Below are 13,493 nucleotides of genomic sequence, written 5' to 3'. Positions count from 1 at the left end.
AGTAGTGTAAAGCAGCCCTAAAGCCAAGGAGGAGAATGGAAATGTCCTAGTTTCTTGGGAAGTGGAATAGGCAGCATGCATTAAAGTTCAAATGTGTAGGAATGGGCAGATTCTGTTTGAAGCAGACAACCCAAATGAACCCAAGCCATGAAGGCCATTATACATAATAACTAGCACCTTCAATTGTACGGGAAACCTGTTAGTAACTAGAGCATTGACTGAAGGAAAGGTGTCTGTTGAATCATCTTTTAACTGTCAGCACATAGGCCACCACATTTTCTACCATTCTTTGAAATAACTTCAAAGGCAGCCTCATGTAGACCACCCTACAGTTGTCCAACCATGAGGTATTAAGGATGTGAGTCACACTAGCCAGAGCATGTAACTCTAAGAACAGCCAATTCTGGTGCCTCAACTAAAGCCAGGTGAATATTCTCCTGGTAGCATCTCCCACCTTCTATTTGAGCAGGAGCCATGAATCTAAGAGAACCCCCTGATCATGAATCTGCGGTGTTTTTTTTGGGGTGTGTGTGGATAATTTCATCCAGAGGCAAAATTGGAGCTTCTAAGGAATCAGATAATTTATGGGCAAATTATTACTGCATCATGTAATAGTTAAACCTGAGTTTGTTTTATTCCCTAAGTTTATAGAAGTTTGGTCAAGGTGTGTTGTTGCATCTTCCATTCAGTTATTTGTTTAAGTTATTAGTATATCAGTTCAATGGTCCTGAATTTTCCTCTAAAATTTGTAATTTGGCAATCAAACAATGTATTCACAAAAGTGCAGTTCCCCTGTTTAAATCTGTGATGAAAATGTTTTTAAAAATGAGGCAATAATTCTGATAAACACCATCTAAAAACTGATCTAGTGATTTGAATATTTACCTTTGGAAGAGGGCTAAGATAGCTTCCCAAAGACAACATGGTTATCATTACCACCAGTGCTACACAAAAACTTGCCACCTGAGAAGAGAAAAATAGCTTATTAAAAAAAACTATTTGGAATTATGTCATAGTCCATTCCAGTGTAGGAATAAAAATCAGAATAGCTGATGAAAGGAAGTGTCATGAAACAAAGATAGTTTCCTGTCCTAATTTATAACAATGCACATTTTAACTTGTCCTGTGAAATCATTGAAATAATAGCTTCTGCTACTGCATTAAAGAAAAATCCCATTTAAATTAATGTTAAAGCAGTTCCCAGAGAATGAAAACATGTAATGATATTAACAATAACAATAGCACTTAAAATTATATACCGCTCCATAATGCTTTACAGCATTCTCTGAGCCGTTTACAATGTCAACATATTGCCTCCAGACAACCTGGCTCCTCATTTACGACCTCGAAAGGATGGAAGGCTGAGTCAACCTTGAGCCGGTCAGAATTGAACTCTTGGCTGTGGGCAGAGTGAGCCTGCAATACTGCATTCTAACGACTGTACCACCATGGCTCCATTGATATTCTCATGAATAGGAAGTGGAGTTCTTAACTTTAATTAGGATGTGGCTAAGTTATGTGTCTCTGTGTTTTGTCTTTCATTGTACAAACCACTTTTCAATGGATTGCAGTTTCCCTAATATCTCACGCCTCAATTAAATCTCAAGAGAAGACAAAACAAAAAAGAACCTCCAAGATCTTTTTCAGATTAGAAGGGATGGACAACCATTGGGATTTCTGGGATTTGGGGGAAATATGGAATACCAACGTTCTCCATCACCTTGCAGCAACAAAAAAAGTCAGTTTAAAAATACTAAATAGATTCTAAAGAACTCTGGGAATTAGGCTGAAAAAAGAACCTTCTTTTGCAGCACAATTATTTTTAACTACCGTACATTATTCCCCAAAAGAAAGAAATGTTATGTATAAGCTAATGAAGTTGAATGAATCTCCTAGAACTATTACTGATGAAAAATGCCTCATTATATAATATTTTGAATCTTGCTTGAATTTAAAACTTAGAGTGCTAAAGAAATAGCAAGTGCTAGCTGGCAAATTGGTGTAGTATAATGGAGCAGAATAATGAAGAGATGGGATTCCAAATCAGTAAGGCGGTCTTAGCTGTACCACTTCATCTCCATCCTATAGTATGGAAACGGTAATATCGACCTACCTAGTACAATTAATTAAAGCAGTGATAAACATATACAGTTTTAAATATTAATTATTAGAGCTGTCCAATACTTTGGATTTGGTTCCAAAAAAGGTGCTTTGGAAGGCATGGGGTTGCAAAGGTAACATGTGCCTGCAACTCCTTCAAGCAGCCACATCTTTTTCTGGGTTCGCATAACACCTTTCTGGAATTGAATCTAAAGAATTGCATAGATCTGCCATATATCACTAGCAGAATCTACTTTTCTGGGAGTTCCTCATCCTTCTGGCCACTTCTTTAAGAATGGCAGTACAAATTAAGTGATCTCTAGATCTTGCTCAAATTCAACACTCAGCAGCCCCAACCACCATGGTCAATTGTAATATGGAGGGCCAGAATTTCCCAGCTATATCTTACAAATATTCTGTATTAATCTAAACATGACTCTAGAATAATGGGTTTAGGGAGGATGCTGAGAACTTTAATTCTGTATTCCCAGAATCATCTTAAAGAGTGAAAAAATGTCTAGCATTCTTTTCACAAATAAATCTTCCCATTATGGAAATGACATGGCAAACAAATGATAAACAACCTGAGATTTTCCACCAGCTCCATCCACAGCTAAGGTGACTGAAAGCGCACAGCAGATCACATGGATTTTAAAAAAGGATCCAAAAAAGTTACTGCAGCCCAGGGCCAACATTTCCTATGGAGACAATGGATTAGTCAGTTAAAGTTGTAGAAAATATCAAGCCGTTGTCCTTATGGTAAGTTTCTTTTGGTAATACTTCACTGGAAATAGAAATAGGTCAGTCATTAGCCTAAATCTGGTCCCTCATTTGTGGGTAACATTATTTATACAAAGACTGCCCCCATTAAGTCTTCAGAATCTGCTATCCCATTGCAGGAGAATCATTCACCACAACACTCCACGAGGATTCTTTCCACTCATTCCAAAATTATCCCAGGATTGTCTGGGTCACATCAGTCACATGTCTGGAAACTTTCAAGCAGTACTATCTGCCAATTTAAGTCTGCCACCCAAGTGAATCATCTTTTCAGCCACTGGAGTAAGTGACAGCATGTCATGCAGAAATGGCACGGCTGGCTGTAGTGATTGCTTAAAAGGCCAACGTTGTGCAAGTTAGTGTACATGACACCTCGATGGCATTCTCAGATGACATCGTTCTGAGTTACTCTTCAAAGAAGTTTGATTAATTAGACTAAAAATATTTACAAATTAAATCCCTTGAATGGTTTGCTCCAGATTCCTCTCTGAGGCAAGTCAGCAATTATGAAGCAATTGAACAAAGGGTAGTAATTATCAGGTTCTTACTGGCTGCCTGACAGCACAACTTTTATGTAGAGGGGTCACCTAAAACTATGACACAGGGAAGTGGAGAAATGATATTTCTTCCTAGCTTCCTCCTCCTCCAGTTGTTGTTATTTATTCAATGTAACTTACATCCTGTTCTTCTACACGTAACTTCCCAATCAACTTACCTGAAGCCAAGAAGCAGAGACAGTTAAGCTGCTCCACCCAATAGCCGTCTTTATGAGGTTGTGTTTCCTGTGAAGCAATCTGCTTTCTCAGAGTAATACATGCCATTCCCTTTTGGAGGGAATACAGTATTGAGAAAATTGTCCAATTGGCTTGCTAACTTACTATCAGTAAGAGATTGCCTTGGAAAAGGCTGAGTTACAGTGACCCTTTTTGTTAATAACTTCAAATCATTTACTATCGCCGTACTTTTCAGTTTTCAAATTATATAAGGAATTTTATTTACTGACATAACCAAACTGTATTGTTTATAGGAGATTACATAATCTGAGATGCTAGAGGAGGGTGACACTATCCAATAAGTCCCGCCTACCTGTCCTTCCATAAATCTAGTCGTGTCTCTCTGAGGAAGATAATAGACAGTAGTCCTTGACTTTCGACTGGTTGCTTAGCAACTGTTCAAAGTTACAATGGATACCCCCTTCCCCCAGAAACTACTTACAACCCAGTTCTGAAGTTCAGATAGCCACACCTTCCAAGGCCATGTGACTGCACTTTGGGTGCTCAGCAAGTGGCCTGCATTTACAGCCATTTGCAATGTTCTGGGGTCCCATGACCATAATTTACAATATTTTTGCAGGAACTGGCGTTTCTTTCCAGGTTCCAGCAGAAAGTGGCCCATAGTGAACAAAAGCTCATAAAATCAGGTCGTTCATGTGATGACCTGCTCTATAACCATCATGATGTATGACTGATTCTTAGGCTCAATTATGGTAGTAAATCCAGGACTATTTATATTTAAATTTCCAGCCTTGAAAATAACAGCAGGTAAGCCCTGCAATCAGTATATATATATATATATACACTGTATACCAGTTATCAATATTACCTGATTTGGGTCCACATCATAGCCATGCTTATTCCCAAGGGTTCTGCCCATGGCTAGGTTGATCACATAGCCCACAATGGCAAGTGAAAAAGCTGGGCCAATCATATATTTCCATTTGTCCACTAATGGAAGTGTGGCAGATGGAAACCTAGAATCAAAAGAATAAAGACAAACTTGATATAAAAGCCCACACATCAGTTTGAAACTAATAAATCAGACTAGGACATTTTGTTTTTAGTAAGGGAACAAAATTCCATACCAAAATTACAGTAATCCATATGGATTACATCTGGAGTACACCAGATTGAGGAAGTCATTTATGAGCAAAAGTATAGCTGTCAAATGCAATATATTTAAGAACAACTGAGACTGCAGAAATATCCCTCTGGCATGAGGTTCCCCTCAAGATTCAAACGTCCCCCCCCACCATCCTATTGGCGTTTCAAAGGACTCTGGCTTTTATCTCAGATCTTTGCTGAACATGACTGAGCCCTCCTTTCCTTCTTTTACTTTCTTCCTATCTGAATTTGTTCTCTCTGCCATCTTTGCTCATTTTTTTATGGTTTTCCTGTTTTAAATGTTTTTAACAATTTGTAAGTTATCCAGAGTCATTAGGAGCTGGGTGACATTTACCAGTATGTTTGATTAATTATTAAATTATTATTATATCATTTTTTTATTTGGTATTTTTCTGAGTTCCCTGAAAGATGTATAGCTAGAGGGGCCCTGTAAGTTTCATATTTTGCAAACAATAACTAGGCATCTGCATTACTAAGGCTCAGTGTTCAGTATTTGCAAAGGTAAAAGTGTCCCTGTCCAGTTGTATCTGACTCTAGGAGGCAGTGCTCATCACCGATTCTTGGCCAAGGGAACCAGCATTGTCCAAAGACATTTTTAATGGTCATGTGGCCAGCATGGCTATATGCCAAAGGTGCACGAATGCTGCTACCTTACCACTGAAGTGGTACCTATTTATCTACTCACATTTCCATGCTTTCAAACTGCTAGCTGGACAGGAGCTGGTGCAAGGAACGAGAGCACTCCCTGTTACATGGCACTCAGGTTGTCAACTTTCCAGTTGACAACCTCAGCGTCTTTAACTGCTGAGCCATCTCACCCCTCTCAGTGTTCAGCAACCTTAGTAAAATATTTAAAAACTATTTTTAATATTTTTGACCTAATATATTTTAATATATACTGTATATATTAAGCTACACTTAATATATATATATATATATTAAATATATATATATTGAGCTACACTAAACCCTTATGACTTTCTCAGTGTACTGATATATACAGTAGGTTTTGATCCTGTAAGTAGAAATTCCATAACAATATTAATAGTTCCAGCAGAGATGGTGTATGGACATGAAAAATGTAGCATAAAAGCAGTGCATGAATTAACCAAAGAACATCTAAAGATCTATGTTTATCACAATTTTCTTGAAATTACCCAAAAAGCAATGAACTGGGAAAGACTAGTTTATTGGATTCCCAGTATTTCCTTCGGCACAGCAATGCAGGCAGTGTAAATTTATAATTAGAGCACGATAATGAGTTGTCGCCTGCTTCACACAGCAATAATTATTATGCACATTTTAATTATGCTATGTCTGTAATTTATTAGTGGATTGACTCATTGTCATTCAAGCCTTGCAGATATTAGCACTTTTAGTCTGCCCTACTTTCTACAAAATTCTATGTTACTCCTAAACCTAAACCTAAATGTATGATAAATGCAGCCATTGGAAATTCTAAGTTAAATCTGACTTGTTTTCAAAAAGATTCATCATTTCCTTTCTGATACTGTTTTCTTAATTAGAACCGTCCTCTAATTCAGGGGTCCCCAACCCCCAGTCTGTGGACCAGTACCGGTCCGCGGCATGCCAGCAACTGATCTGCACAAACAAGCAAAGCCCTATCTGCGGGATGCAGGCAGCACACAAAACCATGCACCCTCCGGTCCGCAGAAAAACCTCTCTCCATGGAACCGGTCCTAGTGCCCAAAAGGTTGGGGACCTCTATTCTAACTCTACTATTTTTAATTCAACTTCATTTTAATTTGTGATGTTATATACTTTAATTCTTACTCAAGAAACATCCAACTTAGTAATGTAACAAATACAATAGCACTAAAGAGATAGCTTCATTAGCATATTCCTATTTGGAGGGGAATAATATTTACTTACCCCATATTAATAAGTCCAACAATTGGCATGTCATATTTCTCAGGCATATTAAAACTTCCAGAAATGACCGTAGCCACAATGACCTGAAGTCAAAGCATAAAAGATTTTAGCTTAGTCAGGTCTTCTTGTGATGTTAATCAGCATTGAAACTGCATTCTTTCAGAATATAATGCATGTAATAGCTTATATGTTTGAAAGGGATTCAATTTATATTATAAATTGTTACTCAAAGTTCATGAAATGTTGTGGTGTGATCGAGAACCTCAAGCACTCTCTTTCAAGGTTCATAAAAGTTGATGACTTTATATGAAAGAAGAAGAGTTAAGTTTACTTCCTCTTCTTTATTGAAAAGAGTATTTATTACCTCATCAAGACTGCCATAGTATCAATCTTTGCTCATTAGTTTCATTTTTAAAACAAGGGCTATATGAAAAATGAGTAAAAATATATTGTGCTAAAGCATAAATCTCTCATGTACTAATTAAAAATGACTTCTGCATATATATTAATGCTTTGCTATGCCATTAAGTTGTTAACATTTCAGTCAATTCACCTAAGTAGGAAAGTAAGGAAAATTAATCTGCAAACTATAGCTTTGCTGATGCAGTTTAAAAACTGCATTTGTCTTTTTTACAACATATCATACTATGGGCTCCTACATAATACTATCCAAGAACATTTCACAAGTACTATTACTTGCAAATATTTGCTAACTGAGTGAAGATAGTTTCCTTTTTCCCTGCTAAATTTTATTTTATGATTTCAGTTCATTCATCTAACCCAGTGGTTCTCAACCTTTTTAATGCCGCGACCCCCAACCGGTTGTAAGTCGAGGACTAAACCGGTCGTAAATTGAGGACTAAACCGGTCGTAAGTCGAGGACTACCCAACCGGTCGTAAGTCGAGGACTTTCCCTGCCCGGGAGCGCCGCGCATGCGTGGTTCCGCCTCCTGCGCCGGCCGAGGCGTAGCTGGCAAGCGGCAGAGACAGAGCAGGCTGACCACCAGCTGGCCCAGCCCAAGGGAGGTAAGGCACCCGCCGGAAAAGGGGAAAAAATGGCAGACAGCCTTGCTTGGCGACCCCCGTGAAATGGTCGATCGACCCCAAATGGGGTTGCATCCCATAGGTTGAGAACCGCTGATCTAACCTATCACCATACTTTTAAAGGTGAGGAAATGGTGACCCAAACATCACTGAGGGACTGAAGACAGTATTGTGGTGAGATCAGGAGCTGAATGGTATTTTTTGGCTGCTAACCTTCTCTGGATAAAGGAGAGACCATGAGATTACCTACAGACAGCTGCTCCTCATGAGTAAAGTTTAGGAACTAAAGTTTCTATGGTTGGTTTGTGAGTGGAGCAGCTGGGAGTTGAGCAATTTTCAGCTAAGCTCACAGCCTCATTGCAGCTTTATAGATACAAACTCTGCTGAATCTCGTTTCTTAATCACCTTTGAAAATTGCTTTTTAACTGGTTTTCAGCTATAGAGAACCTTCTGATTAACATGTTTGATAACATACACTGGGTAAGTTCAGTTTAAACCCAGCAAAATAAGTTTGAAAGAGAAGAGTAAAGGCAAACAACTAGGTGGAATAAGCTGCAAAAGGGTGATTATAATGTTGATTTTGGAAAGTGATAAACAGATTGGGGTGCCAGATAGATTTGAAATATGATTTTTGAAATTGGTTCCTTCCGTGGGAAGATGCTGTTGTTTGGAATATATGAAAGAAAACATGATAATATTGCGATTTAAACATCGGACATCATAAAGAACCAGAGATATCTAAAGATTACAATTAAAGGAGAAGAACACTTATATTTGATTTATTAACACATAATGGAGCAAAATACTTTAACACTGGACATATTCAAGATGATTGTGAGCAATGTATCCAGGAGTTAATCTTAAAAATGACTGCTATTATAGATAACATTTTTAAGAGATGTTGTGGAAGAANATCTTCCCATTATGGAAATGACATGGCAAACAAATGATAAACAACCTGAGATTTTCCACCAGCTCCATCCACAGCTAAGGTGACTGAAAGCGCACAGCAGATCACATGGATTTTAAAAAAGGATCCAAAAAAGTTACTGCAGCCCAGGGCCAACATTTCCTATGGAGACAATGGATTAGTCAGTTAAAGTTGTAGAAAACATCAAGCTGTTGTCCTTATGGTAAGTTTCTTTTGGTAATACTTCACTGGAAATAGAAATAGGTCAGTCATTAGCCTAAATCTGGTCCCTCATTTGTGGGTAACATTATTTATACAAAGACTGCCCCCATTAAGTCTTCAGAATCTGCTATCCCATTGCAGGAGAATCATTCACCACAACACTCCACGAGGATTCTTTCCACTCATTCCAAAATTATCCCAGGATTGTCTGGGTCACATCAGTCACATGTTTGGAAACTTTCAAGCCAAGGCAGTACTATCTGCCAATTTAAGTCTGCCACCCAAATGAATCATCTTTTCAGCCACTGGGGTAAGTGACAGCATGTCATGCAGAAATGGCACGGCTGGCTGTAGTGATTGCTTAAAAGGCCAACGTTGTGCAAGTTAGTGTACATGACACCTCGATGGCATTCTCAGATGACATCGTTCTGAGTTACTCTTCAAAGAAGTTTGATTAATTAGACTAAAAATATTTACAAATTAAATCCCTTGAATGGTTTGCTCCAGATTCCTCTCTGAGGCAAGTCAGCAATTATGAAGCAATTGAATAAAGGGTAGTAATTATCAGGTTCTTACTGGCTGCCTGACAGCACAACTTTTATGTAGAGGGGTCACCTAAAACTATGACACAGGGAAGTGGAGAAATGATATTTCTTCCTAGCTTCCTCCTCCTCCAGTTGTTGTTATTTATTCAATGTAACTTACATCCTGTTCTTCTACACGTAACTTCCCAATCAACTTACCTGAAGCCAAGAAGCAGAGACAGTTAAGCTGCTCCACCCAATAGCCGTCTTTATGAGGTTGTATTTCCTGTGAAGCAATCTGCTTTCTCAGAGTAATACATGCCATTCCCTTTTGGAGGGAATACAGTATTGAGAAAATTGTCCAATTGGCTTGCTAACTTACTATCAGTAAGAGATTGCCTTGGAAAAGGCTGAGTTACAGTGACCCTTTTTGTTAATAACTTCAAATCATTTACTATCGCCGTACTTTTCAGTTTTCAAATTATATAAGGAATTTTATTTACTGACATAACCAAACTGTATTGTTTATAGGAGATTACATAATCCGAGATGCTAGAGGAGGGTGACACTATCCAATAAGTCCCGCCTACCTGTCCTTCCATAAATCTAGTCGTGTCTCTCTGAGGAAGATAATAGACAGTAGTCCTTGACTTTCGACTGGTTGCTTAGCAACTGTTCAAAGTTACAATGGATACCCCCTTCCCCCAGAAACTACTTACAACCCAGTTCTGAAGTTCAGATAGCCACACCTTCCAAGGCCATGTGACTGCACTTTGGGTGCTCAGCAAGTGGCCTGCATTTACAGCCATTTGCAATGTCCTGGGGTCCCATGACCATAATTTACAATATTTTTGCAGGAACTGGCGTTTCTTTCCAGGTTCCAGCAGAAAGTGGCCCATAGTGAACAATGGGTTTGGTTATGACTGTGGCAAAAAAGCTCATAAAATCAGGTCGTTCATGTGATGACCTGCTCTATAACCATCATGACGTATGACTGATTCTTAGGCTCAATTATGGTAGTAAATCCAGGACTATTTATATTTAAATTTCCAGCCTTTATCAATATTACCTGATTTGGGTCCACATCATAGCCATGCTTATTCCCAAGGGTTCTGCCCATGGCTAGGTTGATCACATAGCCCACAATGGCAAGTGAAAAAGCTGGGCCAATCATATATTTCCATTTGTCCACTAGTGGAAGTGTGGCAGATGGAAACCTAGAATCAAAAGAATAAAGACAAGCTTGATATAAAAACCCACACATCAGTTTGAAACTAATAAATCAGACTAGGACATTTTGTTTTTAGTAAGGGAACAAAATTCCATACCAAAATTACAGTAATCCATATGGATTACATCTGGAGTACACCAGATTGAGGAAGTCATTTATGAGCAAAAGTATAGCTGTCAAATGCAATATATTTAAGAACAACTGAGACTGCAGAAATATCCCTCTGGCACAAGGTTCCCCTCAAGATTCAAACGTCCCCCCCCCCCACCATCCTATTGGCGTTTCAAAGGACTCTGGCTTTTATCTCAGATCTTTGCTGAACATGACTGAGCCCTCCTTTCCTTCTTTTACTTTCTTCCTATCTGAATTTGTTCTCTCTGCCATCTTTGCTCATTTTTTTATGGTTTTCCTGTTTTAAATGTTTTTAACAATTTGTAAGTTATCCAGAGTCATTAGGAGCTGGGTGACATTTACCAGCATGTTTGATTAATTATTAAATTATTATATCATTTTTTTATTTGGTATTTTTCTGAGTTCCCTGAAAGATGTATAGCTAGAGGGGCCCTATAAGTTTCATATTTTGCAAACAATAACTAGGCATCTGCATTACTAAGGCTCAGTGTTCAGTAATTGCAAAGGTAAAAGTGTCCCTGTCCAGTTGTATCTGACTCTAGGAGGCAGTGCTCATCACCGATTCTTGGCCAAGGGAACCAGCATTGTCCAAAGACATTTTTAATGGTCATGTGGCCAGCATGGCTATATGCCAAAGGTGCACGAATGCTGCTACCTTACCACTGAAGTGGTACCTATTTATCTACTCACAATTCCATGCTTTCAAACTGCTAGCTGGACAGGAGCTGGTGCAAGGAACGAGAGCACTCCCTGTTACATGGCACTCAGGTTGTCAACTTTCCAGTTGACAACCTCAGCGTCTTTAACTGCTGAGCCATCTCACCCCTCTCAGTGTTCAGCAACCTTAGTAAAATATTTAAAAACTATTTTTAATATTTTTGACCTAATATATTTTAATATATACTGTATATATTAAGCTACACTTAATATATATATATGTATTAAATATATATATATTGAGCTACACTAAACCCTTATGACTTTCTCAGTGTACTGATATATACAGTAGGTTTTGATCCTGTAAGTAGAAATTCCATAACAATATTAATAGTTCCAGCAGAGATGGTGTATGGACATGAAAAATGTAGCATAAAAGCAGTGCATGAATTAACCAAAGAACATCTAAAGATCTATGTTTATCATAATTTTCTTGAAATTACCCAAAAAGCAATGAACTGGGAAATACTAGTTTATTGGATTCCCAGTATTTCCTTCGGCACAGCAATGCAGGCAGTGTAAATTTATAATTAGAGCACGATAATGAGTTGTCGCCTGCTTTACATAGCAATAATTATTATGCACATTTTAATTATGCTATGTCTGTAATTTATTAGTGGATTGACTCATTATCATTCAAGCCTTGCAGATATTAGCACTTTTAGTCTGCCCTACTTTCTACAAAATTCTATGTTACTCCTAAACCTAAACCTAAATGTATGATAAATGCAGCCATTGGAAATTCTAAGTTAAATCTGACTTGTTTTCAAAAAGATTCATCATTTCCTTTCTGATACTGTTTTCTTAATTAGAACCGTCCTCTAATTCAGGGGTCCCCAACCCCCAGTCTGTGGACCAGTACCGGTCCGCGGCATGCCAGCAACTGATCTGCACAAACAAGCAAAGCCCTATCTGCGGGATGCAGGCAGCACACAAAACCACGCACCCTCCGGTCCGCAGAAAAACCTCTCTCCATGGAACCGGTCCTAGTGCCCAAAAGGTTGGGGACCTCTGTTCTAATTCTACTATTTTTAATTCAACTTCATTTTAATTTGTGATGTTATATACTTTAATTCTTACTCAAGAAACATCCAACTTAGTAATGTAACAAATACAATAGCACTAAAGAGATAGCTTCATTAGCATATTCCTATTTGGAGGGGAATAATATTTACTTACCCCATATTAATAAGTCCAACAATTGGCATGTCATATTTCTCAGGCATATTAAAACTTCCAGAAATGACCGTAGCCACAATGACCTGAAGTCAAAGCATAAAAGATTTTAGCTTAGTCAGGTCTTCTTGTGATGTTAATCAGCACTGAAACTGCATTCTTTCAGAATATAATGCATGTAATAGCTTATATGTTTGAAAGGGATTCAATTTATATTATAAATTGTTACTCAAAGTTCATGAAATGTTGTGGTGTGATCGAGAACCTCAAGCACTCTCTCTTTCAAGGTTCATAAAAGTTGATGACTTTATATGAAAGAAGAAGAGTTAAGTTTACTTCCTCTTCTTTATTGAAAAGAGTATTTATTACCTCATCAAGACTGCCATAGTATCAATCTTTGCTCATTAGTTTCATTTTTAAAACAAGGGCTATATGAAAAATGAGTAAAAATATATTGTACTAAAGCATAAATCTCTCATGTACTAATTAAAAATGACTTCTGCATATATATTAATGCTTTGCTATGCCATTAAGTTGTTAACATTTCAGTCAATTCACCTAAGTAGGAAAGTAAGGAAAATTAATCTGCAAACTATAGCTTTGCTGATGCAGTTTAAAAACTGCATTTGTCTTTTTTACAACATATCATACTATGGGCTCCTACATATACCTGGCTCCCTGCTATGTATCAACAGCCCTGCCTGAGCTGGCCGACGTAATAGCCGGGGTGGCGGTTGCGACCCCCAGACTTATGGTCATGGGGGATTTCAACCTGCCATCGGTGGGCGAGGCGTCGGCGGCAGCTCAGGAGTTCTTGGCTTCCATGACGGCCTTGGACTTGACCCAGTTGGTACATGCCCCCA

The 13,493-nt window shown here is 38.2% G+C and overlaps 1 protein-coding gene across 1 annotated transcript in view; it reads right to left on the bottom strand.

Annotated features, from left to right (window-relative positions):
* Positions 1–13,493, bottom strand: part of SLC26A9 (solute carrier family 26 member 9) — a 46,758-nt gene that overhangs the window by 15,556 nt on the left and 17,709 nt on the right. Inside the window, exons 7-10 of the mRNA XM_015824375.1 lie at positions 12,634–12,716; positions 10,444–10,591; positions 8,677–8,790; positions 886–963 (exon numbers count right to left, since the gene is read on the bottom strand). Coding sequence (XP_015679861.1) covers positions 886–963; positions 8,677–8,790; positions 10,444–10,591; positions 12,634–12,716 — 423 coding nt within the window. The remainder of the gene's footprint in view (positions 1–885; positions 964–8,676; positions 8,791–10,443; positions 10,592–12,633; positions 12,717–13,493) is intronic.

This window comes from Protobothrops mucrosquamatus, unplaced genomic scaffold (assembly GCF_001527695.2).
Source record: "Protobothrops mucrosquamatus isolate PMUCROS unplaced genomic scaffold, P.Mucros_1.0 scaffold2212, whole genome shotgun sequence".
NCBI lineage: Eukaryota > Metazoa > Chordata > Lepidosauria > Squamata > Viperidae > Protobothrops > Protobothrops mucrosquamatus.
Note: the sequence above shows the minus strand (reverse complement) of the source record. Positions and strands in the feature narration are given on the sequence as shown.